General features: G+C 42.6%; 1 protein-coding gene and 1 long non-coding RNA gene across 5 annotated transcripts in view; one reads left to right on the top strand and one right to left on the bottom strand.

Moving 5' to 3' along the window:
• Positions 1-13,209, top strand: part of SLC1A2 (solute carrier family 1 member 2) — a 177,940-nt gene that overhangs the window by 127,123 nt on the left and 37,608 nt on the right. For 3 of the 4 annotated variants that reach the window (XM_077114409.1, XM_077114411.1, XM_077114410.1), the window contains exons 7-9: positions 2,659-2,892; positions 6,251-6,445; positions 11,016-11,150. In XM_077114409.1, the coding sequence (XP_076970524.1) occupies positions 2,659-2,892; positions 6,251-6,445; positions 11,016-11,150 (564 nt within the window). The remainder of the gene's footprint in view (positions 1-2,658; positions 2,893-6,250; positions 6,446-11,015; positions 11,151-13,209) is intronic. The other variant, XM_077114412.1, reaches the window with a different exon arrangement.
• LOC143643741 (uncharacterized) lies at positions 7,307-9,165 on the bottom strand. The gene is made up of 3 exons (XR_013156362.1): positions 9,005-9,165; positions 8,510-8,609; positions 7,307-7,367 (listed from the first exon to the last, which is right to left on the bottom strand). It is a non-coding gene; the product is annotated as an uncharacterized LOC143643741 (long non-coding RNA).

Raw genomic sequence — 13,209 nt, 5'->3', positions numbered from 1 at the left:
AACTCTTGGCAGTACCCTTGGCCTCTTGATGCTCTTTGGTTTATGGCCTTGATTCTTTGTTTCATTTCAGAAGCTTTCAGTGGTAACCTTGAACCCTGGGCACTTGCCCTCTCCTTTCCACGGAGTGTCCTTTTCAATGGAATAATTCATTCATATGAAAACCCAGGAACCTTGAGCCCTGGCTCCCAAAGTAAAGGCTAAAAATTGCTTGTTTTGGAAACAGGTGTAGGAATGTGATGTCCCTAAAGGCAAAATAGAACAAAGATTTGTTCCTTGTCCTGATGGTCAATTCTAGTTCCAGAGACAAAGGTGTTTGGGTTAATGAGACCATATTTATTTATCATAATGGTCCAACTTTTGGCCCTGAATAGCACTCTCCATTTAGAATGGGAACTCATGTTTTTCCCAGCAAGCTGAATGCGGGGCAGGGAGGAGGGAGTGGGGAGAGGGGTAACCTGTTCCTCTTTGCTAGTTCATTTGGCCCTGGTTTAAATGCATTCTCCAAGGGGACTCTATAGCTTGTCTGCTTTGGCAAAGAACCTTGAACACTTTTCCCCTCCATCCTATGAATCACTTGTACCAGAAGAGAAGAAAAATTGAGTGGGACCCAAATAACTCATATTTGTGTTTTTCTGGACATCTTTAAAGGGTGATTGGTGCATGGGAAAGAGTTGACCTCTTGCTTTGGGAAGATAAATGCTCTCTGGCTTTATCAGAAGACACACTCTCCTCAGTTATTTACAATCTGAGTGAACAAAGTGCCGGGTCCTGAGCATACCCACTGATGTATGGGATGTTGTGACTGTGGGCACACCCGCAGATTGTGCAACAACCAGAAGGCCAATGGTCTAATGACATGCAGGAAGTTTGTCTCAGATTCCCTAATGCCCATGGAGGTAGTCCACAAATATCCACTAGCTTGCAAATATCCCCAGGGCATGGGGCTCGATGTTTATCAGAGAAGAGAGTAGCTATGCTAATATTTTAACTAATTATTGTCAGTTACAAATCAGCTCTTTCAGGATTAGATTCCTTTTGAGAAAATATTGTGCTCTTAAAAACATCCACGATTGGGTGACAGTAGCCTGTAAATGATAAACAAAGCCTCAGTAATTCAGATTTGACTCTTGAAGCATGGGTGATGGGAGGACATGGGGCATACATGTGTGAAAACAAAAGATATAAAGGATTGCTTTGTCTGGAGTCAGAGGATTAATGAGGCTGATGGTGATGGGGATGGATTGTTAGCAGAGCACCCAAATGCATGTTTAAAAATTTAATCCTTCAGCAATCCCCAAGAGGTTGGAGTTAGCCTCTCTAAACCTTGACTTCCCCATCTGTAAAATGGGAATAAATCACTAACTAAGGTAAGATAGCTGGTAAGTGACCAGACACGCTCACTTATGTATACGTATACTTGTATAGCTTATACTTTTATATCTAAGTTTCATCTACTCTTTTGTTCTAACTGGGAAGGGATTACCCCAGACACAATTGCAAAAGCAAGTCTGGTTTAGGTGTTCTTCCTTTCCCAGCTCCTTGGCCTTTCCTCGGAGCCTTATTCCAGAACTACATTTTCCCCACAGTCTTTTGCCAAATAGGCAAAGAATACGCTGAAGATGAGCGAGAAAATGTTTAGCTTACCCAAGAATAAGGAAAAAGCTCAACTGTTTCTAAGCTGTTTATAAAACAATAATAATACAGAAATATAAAATAAGTTTATATAGTAAAACTTGGTTGAAGGCAAGTCATCTGCTTATCTACAAAGAGCTAAATTTGCTCACTACAGGGTAATGTTTTGGTTTAGAAGAGAAAAGAAAAATCCTAACCTTGGAATCTCACAGACCTGAGAGTGCTTTTCTCCTGCTTCCTGGTTTTGCCATCTTGTTATGTAAATGTCCAGAACCTCAGTTTTGTTCTTTGTCAAATAGAAATAGTGATGTCTAGATGTTGGGGTTGGGATAAGAATGAAATGAGGCTAATATATGTGACACTCTCCCCACCATTGCCTGACACACAGAGCTTAATGAATTGCAGCTACTTAATTATTAAAGGGGCTAGTATAGAAGGAAATACTTCCAGACTTAGAAGTAATAAGACCATATTTCTCTGTTTATACTCCTCAGCTCAGATGGTTGCCTTGTTTTATCGATGCTCTCTCTCTCTCTCATTTTAATATATTCACAGTCTTCCAAGAAGCAAAGCAAAGCAAATTCACAAACATTAACATATAGCTTGACTTTCTCAAAAGTTCTAAATTTATTCCCAACTTTCTAGGAAGGAACTGAGGAGCAGAGAATTTAAACAAGTTTCCGGAAGACACAGTGTGCCTCTGGTAGAATCACAGATGCAACCTGTGCCTCTCAATTTATAATTTGGTGGTTGACTAAAAGATGGTAAAGCTTGCTGCCTCTATTCCTAAAAATAATTTGCCTTTAGACTTTTCATCAGAGCAGGCACCACCATATCCGCAGGACAGATTGCAGTTAAATCCATTAGTCTGAAGATAAAAAAGAAAATCATCTATCGAATCCCATGACCTTTTGGTACAAAAAAGCAAAAGGGTGTCCTCAGAGGGCAGTATATAGGAAGGCCCAGATTTAGGTTCTGAATCCCATATGATCTCTTCAATACTCTTTTTTCTTTTATGTCTTTCAGGTACTCTCCCTTGGGTATCGCCTGCCTAATTTGTGGCAAGATCATTGCAATCAAGGACTTAGAGGTGGTTGCTAGGCAACTGGGGATGTACATGATAACGGTGATTGTGGGACTCATCATCCACGGGGGCATTTTTCTCCCCTTGATTTACTTTCTAGTGACCAGGAAAAACCCCTTCTCCTTTTTTGCTGGCATTTTCCAAGCTTGGATCACTGCCCTGGGTACCGCTTCCAGGTAGAGACTACAAGAAATCACCTTTCTTCCTCTCCGCTGACTCCATTACCCTCTTTGCCTCCTCCTGCTCAAAAACCTTCCATCACAAAGTTCAATGAGAACACTTTTCACATACGCTTCCCATCTTCTTGAACATTTGGCTCCTTCTAGGAAGTTCTGGCCCTTCTAATGAACCTTTTTGCTGGCATGCCACTGTCCTGGAAATACGTTCTCATATTAAATTTTCCAGATGAATACATGCTCTTAATTTGCATGCCTAGTTTGCCACATAGAGCATTAGCTGTTTCATTTTAAATGTTTGATGAAAGGGTATAACAGGATGTTATTCTGTTAGAAATTTTCCCCAACTGTGATTTGGAAAATGCTATCACAAAATATCGCTCTATTGAGATGTTGGCAAGTAATTTTTTAAACATAGGGGCACCCGCTTTTAAGAAATAAATGGCACAGTAGGTGAGATTTTCAAACCAACACAAGTAAGCTAAGTCTTTGAACTCTGCCCAAACCTGTAAATGGACCATTCTGCTCCAGCTTGATTTTTTCACAACTGTGACCCTGAAAGTTGGTTTTACCTTCATTAGCTAGTTCCAGTGGCTAGGAAGGTGATGAGGACTCCAGAGATATGCAGAGAAAAATAATTTCTTTTTTTGCATCTCATCTTAGACTGAATTTAGCAAACAAAACCAACAAATATATAAGAAATACCTGGCAATTTAGAATTCCACAGACTAAAGGGGTTTTATTCTTTCAGCCTGCAGTAGTTGCTTTGATTTCTGTACTTGTACCCTTGGGTCACAAAATTAGGACTGAGATCATAAAGCAGGTAGCAGAAAGGCAAGCAAGCTCTGAACCCCACAGCTCAGCATTCGTTTCCTCTGAAGTCACAGGCTGGGGGGGTCCTTCTCCAGAGAGCCCACAATGAGGTACTGCCAGCGAGGTGGCCCTTTGTGCCACAGCGAGTGGCCTGTCATTCACGGCAATAGTCACATTTGTCTTAAGTGACCTAACAAACTAATGGTGCTGGCCACCTGGAAAACTTCCATCTCACAAATCAATGAGAATTTGGTACAAGTAGAATGTGAGGTTCCAGAAAAAGCAGAAATATATTTAATCCTGGGGTTCCAAATTCTGCATCCAGTTTCACTGGTTAGTCTATCATAAAAATTTTACCTGTTAATGTAAATTCTTACTGTTACATTTTGAACAACATAGTAAGACAATGTACTACTGCAATACAATCCTCCCTGGTGACATGCAATTAAGTCATATCCGTTAAACTGGGCTATGACAAGCATCCTTGCACATACATCTCTGCAAAGTTGTCTGATTATCCCCTCGATAAATTTCTAGAAGACAAATGATGAGCACATTGACAGTTTGAAAACTTGTCACCAAAATTGTATTCAGATAAATACATCATTTTATATTTCCACTAACTTGATTTAAGCCTTTCTCCATCTACTTTCCAGCCCTTGTTGTTATCCGTCACTTTCATCCTTTCTTATCATATTGGTGAAAAATGATCTTATTGACTTTGCATCTTACCACATTTGCATTTCTTTGATTCCTAAGCCGGGGTCGGGGGGGAATATCTTTTTGTGCCCTTACTGACCATTCTCTACTCCCTTCACCCTGACCCCGTGAATTATGGTCTTGCTCATTTTTCTGTGGGGTGTTCATTGTTTTCTTACTGGTTTTCAAGCTTTCTTTGTGCATAAGAATATTAACTCATGTATCACATTGCAAATAATGTCCCTCCCCACTTGACATTTGTCTTAAAAAGTTACAATGCCTTTTCCTACTAGATGTTTTAAATCTGTATGTAGTCAGTGCTGCCAGTATTTTCCTTTAGTATTTAGAATTTTGATTTTGCTCAAAATAATATTCCCCAGACACTGTAAAATATTACTTTATGTTTACTTCCAATAGCTTTATGGTTTTGATTTTAGGCTGTTTAAAAAATATATTTTTCTTTTTTTCTCTTCAATATCTGGGTAATTATCCCAGCACCTTTACAGGGCAAGGTACATCTTAAAGGCATACATGTGGTCCAAGTTCGTATTTAACTCAAAGACAAATGTTTGGGTTATCTGACCAAGGTCACCAATGTTAGACTAATTTCTTCTCCCCGCCCCCCTTGCCTTGTGTTTCATTAGAGAAGTGAATTTGGTTTTAATCGTTGGTTACAGTGTGGCTTTTGCCTGGATGTTCCAGATGTAGAATTTCTTCTTTTAAAAAGTCAATGTGGCAAGAGTCACATTCCAGGAATCACCTCAGGGTTTTTATGGCCACAGAGGGGGAAAAAACTCAGCTCTGAGGAACAGCTAGATAAATATTCGTTCTGCCTCCTCAGTCCTTACACTGAATGGAAGAGTCAAGGATGGTTGGCTGGCTTTTCTCAGTAGGCTTAGATAGATGCAGGCAGGATGGCCTGGGACAGATCTATTTGCACTCTTCTGACTTCAGTACTTGCTGGTAAAATGAATCTGGGGAAAAGAAGAATGCCAAGTAGCTGAGAATTATTAGTAGTAATATTTGAAGCAAATCCAGCCATCCTTCCATGCACCTCCATCCTCATGGAAATGATATTTTGGCACTCGGCAACCCTTTGCCCTGCAGTTCTCTATTTAGAAGACACATGAGCATCTCTGGAGTGCTGTTCTTTGATTCTGGGTCATGTGGTCATTAAGTCCTACCCCAGGTCTGGAGGGAGTGAGGGTGAATCGCTACATGTTGTACCTTTGATTAGCTACAGAGCACATGTTTTTCGCCCTATGTTGTGGAAGAGATTGCAGAGTTGGCCAGTATCCATCTATCGGAGAGTTGGACCTTCTGTGAGATTCCCCAGTGAATTGCTAGAAGTTAGGGTTCATGCTGAGTAGTGCTTGACATGTTTGTCCAGCATTCTCAGAATTAGCAGGCCCAGCCCAGGGTAATTCCCAGGCACAGAACATAGTCCATGTAGTTTATCTTTGTTGGAAACTGTGTTTCTAGAGTGAAACTATTGGTCATTCAAAAGTTCCTGATGCCATTTCATTATTGACAGCTAATCCTCTATGGGCACAATTGTTTTCCAGCCCAATTAATGTGAGCAAGCAGGTGTGCTTCAATATTTAGTCAAAGATGAACAGAGTAACCAAAGGGAAAAAGAGAACTTGGAGCTCGGAGTAAATCTCAAAAACCCAAACCAGCAAAACAGCTGTGATGGTTTTTAATTTTGCTCCAGATACTGCTATTTACATATCACATTGCTTAACTGGAACAAAAGAACAAAAACCTGTGGTGGTATTCCAATTTGTGCTTTGTCCTGCTTCTCTAAAGTGGAGATAACCCTTCTCTCTCTTTCCCTGTGTCTTAGTGCTGGTACTTTGCCTGTCACCTTCCGTTGCCTGGAAGAAAATCTGGGGATTGATAAACGCGTGACCAGGTTTGTCCTCCCAGTTGGAGCAACCATTAACATGGACGGCACAGCCCTTTACGAAGCCGTGGCTGCCATCTTTATAGCCCAAATGAATGGCGTCGTCCTGGATGGAGGCCAGATAGTAACTGTGAGGTGAGCAAAATGGGGGGAGGGGGGAAGGACTGAAACAGCCGTCTACCCTATTTCCCCTCCGCGATAACACCACAGCACAGGGGCATGCTTGAATTTCACTTCTCCTGGGAAAGAATGATGAAGGAAATAACAGAGAAGGGGAAGTATTGGCAGGGTCAAAGGGAAAAAGTTGGGACAAGAAAGAAGAAACTAATACTAATGCCTTCTGTTTGTATAGCATATGTGAAATTGCTTTGGGAATTTGATATTATTTGATTTTTAACAGTCCTAGGATGTAGTCAAGCACTTATTTCTATAACCAATTAATAGGAAACTAGACTCCAGGCAGTAGTCTGTGTAAGGCTACAACGCTAAGCTGGCAGGTTTCTACCTGGGCCACATCAGCTAGCTCTGGATCCACTTTTTTCTTTCATTAGAACATGCTCCTTTGAACCTTTCAGAGGGCGACAGGAGAAATGCTGAAATTGCTGAAAAGGAAGAGATTCCTTAATATGGCATCTAACATTTTATTACAAGTTAATAATACATTTTTTATTATACTACAGCTATTTTTCCTATGTATATATTCATCATTAAAAAAATATTGAGAAAGAACACTTGCCCAAGAAGTCATTAAAAACATGCCACTTCTCCATTAACTTAAAGATCACACCTGCAGGGCAGTCTGACACTTGAGCCTCTTATCTATAGTTAAGGTCATTGAAAACATCCGTCTGTAAACCATACAATGCTGTCTTGACATTGTAGCATGAAATAAAATGCTTTGCAGTCATCACTTTATATCATCACTCCAACCCCAAGTGAGAGCTTCTTTTAAGCCAGAATTCAGTTGGTGACTTCAATTAAGGAAAATAAACAATAAGCCAGCTCTATGATTTTATTCATGTTGTATCCTCCCCTCTCTGTGTCTCAATTTCTTCATCTATAAAAGAAAAAGGTAGAGTCAGAATCAGAGGCTTTAAATTGGCAGTCATGGGCTGAATTCACTTCAGAGTCTTGCTTTATTCGGCCTGCAATGACTTGTAAAAATTTGGAATTTCAATGTACCTATAAGGCATGTGCTCCCCAGTTCACCGCAGTCCCCACTGCTCCCTATTACCTGTCCCTGGCCTGCCTTGCCCACCACCACCACCTTTTAGATATTTGAGTTAATGAACCCTACATTTCATTATGGACCCTACGTTTCATTAGCTTCCTTTCTTCTCTCAGAACTATGAGATCAGTAAAAACAGGTGGGGCAGGTGGGGCACATTCTGCATAATGAACGCATTTGTATTAGAAAAAATCCGGAGCATCCATGGCTTGGGTGATTCATTTTGGGAACTGAATTGGGTAGAGGCTGAAATACACAATCATCCCCCATGATGACAATACCTCAACTCTTTTGGCAATTCTGAAATGGCAGGCTCTTTCTATACATTGCCTCTCCCATATGGCCAATGGTTCCAAAGAGGGTTTCGCCATCATCTCCATTTTATGGAGGAAGAAAGTGAGGCTCAGAGAAGTTATATGCCAAATAAAGTATCTTGAGGCTGTGGGTGCTGGAGCTAGGAGTAGAATACTTTATTCCATGGCCACCATCATTCAACTGCATCACATCATCCCCACTTTCTGATTATGACTTAAAGGAAGACATTAGAATGGTCTTTCTATTTTTTCATTGGGTGTCAGGAAAAGGCTAGTGACCTTTGAGTTTATGTTAAAGTAGTGGCCTGTTTCCACTATACTCAAACTTTAGGAAACACCACAAACCTTTATATTAGAAATTCTGGTAATAACCTAGTGTCAGACCGGCTCATGGTGTTCAGGAATTCATTCTCTGGGAAGCCTTTGAGTGGTCTGGGGCCATTAGTACGAGACGTCTAAGAGAGAAAGCCCATTTAGGTCTGGTTTCTCCACATGCATAGATTATTAAAAGTCCAAACTCAGAAACTGACCAGTGTCTGTAGAAATGCTGGAAATTGCAACTAGTCATATCCTTTACCAGGGTCTAGGGAGTTGATATTGTAGTGGAATAACCACTTAGGAGGCTATGCTTGATTTATCTATCTCTGAAGTACTCACTTAGCTCAGGCATTTTGTGTAAACACAGATCTCTCCTCATTCTTGGTAACCATTCCAGTAGATCTCACGAAAGCTCCATACTCATCTGAGCTCAGTGCAGCTGCCAAGTGGGCAAATAAAGAAAAGAAAAACTCATTATATTCCACACATAAGCTTTATACACATGCACAATATAAAGACATCAATAATAAACACAATTTAGTTGGATAAAAATAGCTAAGTCCAGCATCACTGCTGTGCTTTCAAGTAAATTCCTCGTGCTCTGACTTCCCTGCATGCGGGAGAATGGTGACCATGAATTCTCAGCATACCTGTCACTTCATAGAGTTTTAGAGAAGGGAGGGATCAAGGATTTCAAAAGCTAGCTGGGCCTTGGAGTCAGGCAGACAAGGGTTTCAATCCCAGCAGATCATGTATAAGCTGCACAGCCCTAAGTTTCACCATTGCCCTGAGCTTTGGTTTGCTCTTGTGTAGAGCTGTTTTTATCACATGTACCTTGCAGGCTTGCCATGAGGTTCTGCTGTGATTGTGTGTGTATAGTATTTTACAGAGCTCCTAGGAACCAGCCCTAGAGAAGTGAGCCTTGGATGGGAGGGACAGAAAACCAGAAAGGGGTGAGAGAAGTAGAGGAGAAATTGCTGCCTGAGGAGCTGTTGCAGGGCTTAGAATTCCGCGGACATTCTGTTCATTGTAGGGTGTGAGGATCCTCCTGCTAGGAAGAATTCTCTCTATAGGGTTTTGTTTCACAAAAGGTAACCAGCTAACTTGGCCAAAGTGTAAAAGGCCCAGTAAGGATGACTCATAACAGAAGCAACGGCTGTTGTAAATAAAACAGTGGAGGCCAAGAGTGTTGCAACTTGAAGTTCCCCTTCCCTAAGATCTGTCTGTCTCAGGGAAATGCCTGAGAATTCCCACCTTCCAACAGTTGGGGCTTTGGGGAAGTTTTTATTGCAAAGTAGCCTAGTCACCGAGCTCAGATTTCCAGATAAGAATAGCAATTCACATTTATTGGGACTTTGCAGTTGACAGATCTCCTCAGAGTAAGTGCTTTTTATTCATTAGCTCCTGAGAGCTTCTGGCCACCCCAGTGATTTAGACACCATTATTATCTCCCTTTTACAGAAGAGAAAAAATGAATCATGGAAAGGTTGCGTAAATTACCCAAAACCACGTGATTAATAATGTGACAGGATTAGGATTTGACCTCAGGCAGTTCAACTCCTAAACCTTCACTGATGAACCTTCCCTGCACACAACTACCTGCTGGCCCCAGGTAGATTCAAGGAAAATGGAGTTGTCTAAAGCCCAGGTGGGGCAGGGGGAGAGCAGAGATAGGTTCTGTAGACTACACCTAGGGCAGGGGTTTACACTGTGACAGCCTAAATCTGGGAAGGGTGGCAATGCAGGAAATATATCTTTCTAATGGCATCAACCAACAACCCTCTGTGTTACTATGGACAAACCCTGGCGCCTCAGTTTCCTCCTAGGTAAAGAGGAGGAAACTTTCCTCCTAACAAAGATGTTAGATTTGGTAAATGCAGATCCCATGCAGCCCCAACCCCCTAGGATTCTATGCTGGTTAATGCCAATAGCCCGGACCTGGATAAGCCACGTGTGGGTGGCTGGCTTTCACTTTAGAGCCTGAGAACATACCTAACGAGAGCAGACCCCTTTTCTTCTCAGCACCCACAAAAGCTAGTGGGAGGTGAATACTTTCAGAAGCATCCTCCCATTTAGAGATGACATTTTATAAATGGCATCCAGAAAAAAGGAGAAAAGGTCCTGCCCTAGCCTGATCCCCAGAGACTCTCTGGTATGTGGACGGGATGCTCGAACCTTCGATGCCTTTCTCCCAGAGACAAGTTTCCAAATGGTTCTGGGTCTGTCTTGGGCACTGCTTGGAAAGAAGATTATGAGATGCTCCCTTTATTTCATTATCATTTCTCTGCGCCTTTTCTCTGAGTAATGTATTTTCCAGCCCATGGTAAACTATTCAGACATCTGAAGCTTAATGTTGTTTTGAATCTGTTGATTTGTTCCCCTGATGTCCACTCAATTGAGTCTGGCTATTTGTTCTTCTGAGTTCTCATGTTAACATTGGCAATAGCACCCTCAGACTCTTGCCACATGGACCAAATGTCTCTGGTGCTCACAGAGACTAACAGGCATAAGCAGAAATGAATGCCGTTGTGTTCCCATGGGGAAATTAAGAGTAATTTTTTTTCCTCCTTTAAAATTTCCTGGCCTGTTGTTAGAATCACATTTACCTAATTTGAGCCTGGTGATACTTTAGGCTAACTGGATACCATGAACTTATCACTCCTGCCACAGCTGAGCAGAATCCAAATAGACCCGCATTCCATGGTCTTGGTATTCCAGATTTCTCTATTCCCTAAGGGTAAAGGGATAGTATGACTGCTGGGAAAATTAAAGCTTAAAATTGCTGGGGATGGCTTTGCCAAGGCCTCTTTCTCTTCCCATGACCTGGCCTTCTCTGTTCTCACAGCCTCACGGCCACCCTGGCGAGTGTCGGCGCGGCCAGCATCCCCAGCGCGGGGCTGGTCACCATGCTACTCATTCTCACCGCCGTGGGCCTGCCCACAGAGGACATCAGCCTGCTGGTGGCGGTGGACTGGCTTCTGTAAGTGCCTGCGGACAGGGTGCTGCTGGGGACATGAGTACCACCTCCAAATGGTGGATAGGATGTGAGGTTGCCACCAACGTCTTAGCCAGTTGCCGAGCTGGCCCCTCCCTCCAACATGTACAGAGTGTCTGCTTGGAAACCCAAGAAGAAAAAGGAGTCTTTGAGGGCCTCACAGTCTAGTGGGGGGATCAGGTAGATTATAACACATAGTTAAAGGCAGAGTGGTAAAGAATAATCTATTGATGAACAACAAATGCTCATTAGATGCTCAAAATACCATATTGAACGAATGACGCCAAATACTGTATGATCCTATTTATTTGAAACTCTGGGAAGGACAATATAATCTGTAGCAATAGAAAGAGCTCAATGGTTGCCGGGGGCCAGGAATAGGACTAATTGGGAAGGGGCACAAGGAAATCTGTTGGAGTGACAGAATTGTTCCATAGGCACAGGTTTGCTTAGTTGTCTCCATTTATCAAAACTCATCAAGCCTGAACTTAAAATAGCTAAGTCTTCTCATATATGAATTACACTGCAAAAAAGTTAATTAAGAACATAGCACATACGTTGAAGCCTGGTGATAGAGAGAAGCATCCTGCCAGTCCAGAAAGGAAGGACAGAGTATAGGAGATGAGGAAACGGTGACTCTGGCTACTGAGTTCTGAGTGCTTGCTATGTGCCTGCAACCAGAGTGAGCCTTGATATCTTCTTAGAACAAGGAGAAACAGATTTAGAGAGGTAAAGCAACTTGAGAATGAACAGAGCTCCAGCCCCAGATCTGCCTGGCTCTAGAGCCCACCATGATTTTATTTACTGCCCATAGTCTTCTAAAGGTAGCAAGAGCTAAGCTGAATCATGACTGATGGGTAGAAGTCGCCCAGAAGTTACCCTGGGGGTGGGGGATGAGGTGGGTGGGAACTTGACATTACAGTTGGGAGGGCTGGCCAGTGCAAAGGCACTGGGGCTATAAATAGTGTGGGGCTGACGAGTGGTTTAGTATTGTTGGAGTATAAGATGTGAGGCAGGGAGTGATGACGGGGCAAGGTGACAGCTTCAAAGGCCATGCTGGAACTTGAACTTCATCGTGCCTGTGTGGCCCAACTACCTTTCCCCAACTGAGGACACTTTCCTAGTGTAGCAGACTCACCACCATTCACAAAGGTGGGCAAGTCTAGCCCAAAGGTACCCAATGAGGAGGTTGGAATCAATCCTCTCGAGGGCCCACCAGGCTCTGATACTCTGTGAGCTGTACACTGATGTGTCCTGTACAGTTCTGGAGCTAAATGACAGAGGGTGGAGGATGCCATCGGCTTCAGTGTAAGAGGTTTACAGTGACGAGTGTTGGCACAGAAATCCTGAGGCCAAGGTACCCACACTTACTTCTAAACTGCTTCATATTTCAGTGGCAATTTTTTTGACATTTATCTGCATAGATTTTAAGATGTAGAAATCACGTTATGGACTTGAGTTTTAACTGTGCTAAAATAACAGCCCCCACACCACACTGCCTTGCAAGGTGGGAAAAATGCGATTTGCTGAAGGAAAGAAGAATGTCTGAGAAGACTAGAAGGAAGCCTGATTCCTCCTTAAAACTTGCCTCTTTTGATGCATCAAGTAGGATTTAGCTTAGAAATAAGAAGTGACTCCCTGGACATAATCTGGTCAGCTCAAGAGGGCTACAGGAAGCTCATGGATCTTCCTGACCAGTTCTTTGATCACCTGAGAAGGGCTCCGGAAAGGCCTAAGTGGAGAGGTAAAGAGCAAACCCAGAAATGTCTCGGGACCTGCCTGTCTCTGCCAGTAGCTCTCGGATAATAGTAGGCATTGTTCCATGACAGTTTTGTTGCTCCCTGTGTCATTTCTTGGCTCCAATGTGGCAGCCTTTCCCATGAAGTCTATTCAAACAAGCATTCAGGGGGAAAGCTGAGAATAGGGACTGGAAGAATTTGGAGAGAATGGGATGATAGGGTTTGGATTGGGGGCAAGACCAAGGAGAATGAGGCCACTGGCAATGGCTTGGGGACAGGACACACAGTAGGGGTACAGCGTATGT

This window comes from Tamandua tetradactyla, chromosome 8, assembly GCF_023851605.1.
Source record: "Tamandua tetradactyla isolate mTamTet1 chromosome 8, mTamTet1.pri, whole genome shotgun sequence".
NCBI lineage: Eukaryota > Metazoa > Chordata > Mammalia > Pilosa > Myrmecophagidae > Tamandua > Tamandua tetradactyla.
Note: the sequence above shows the minus strand (reverse complement) of the source record. Positions and strands in the feature narration are given on the sequence as shown.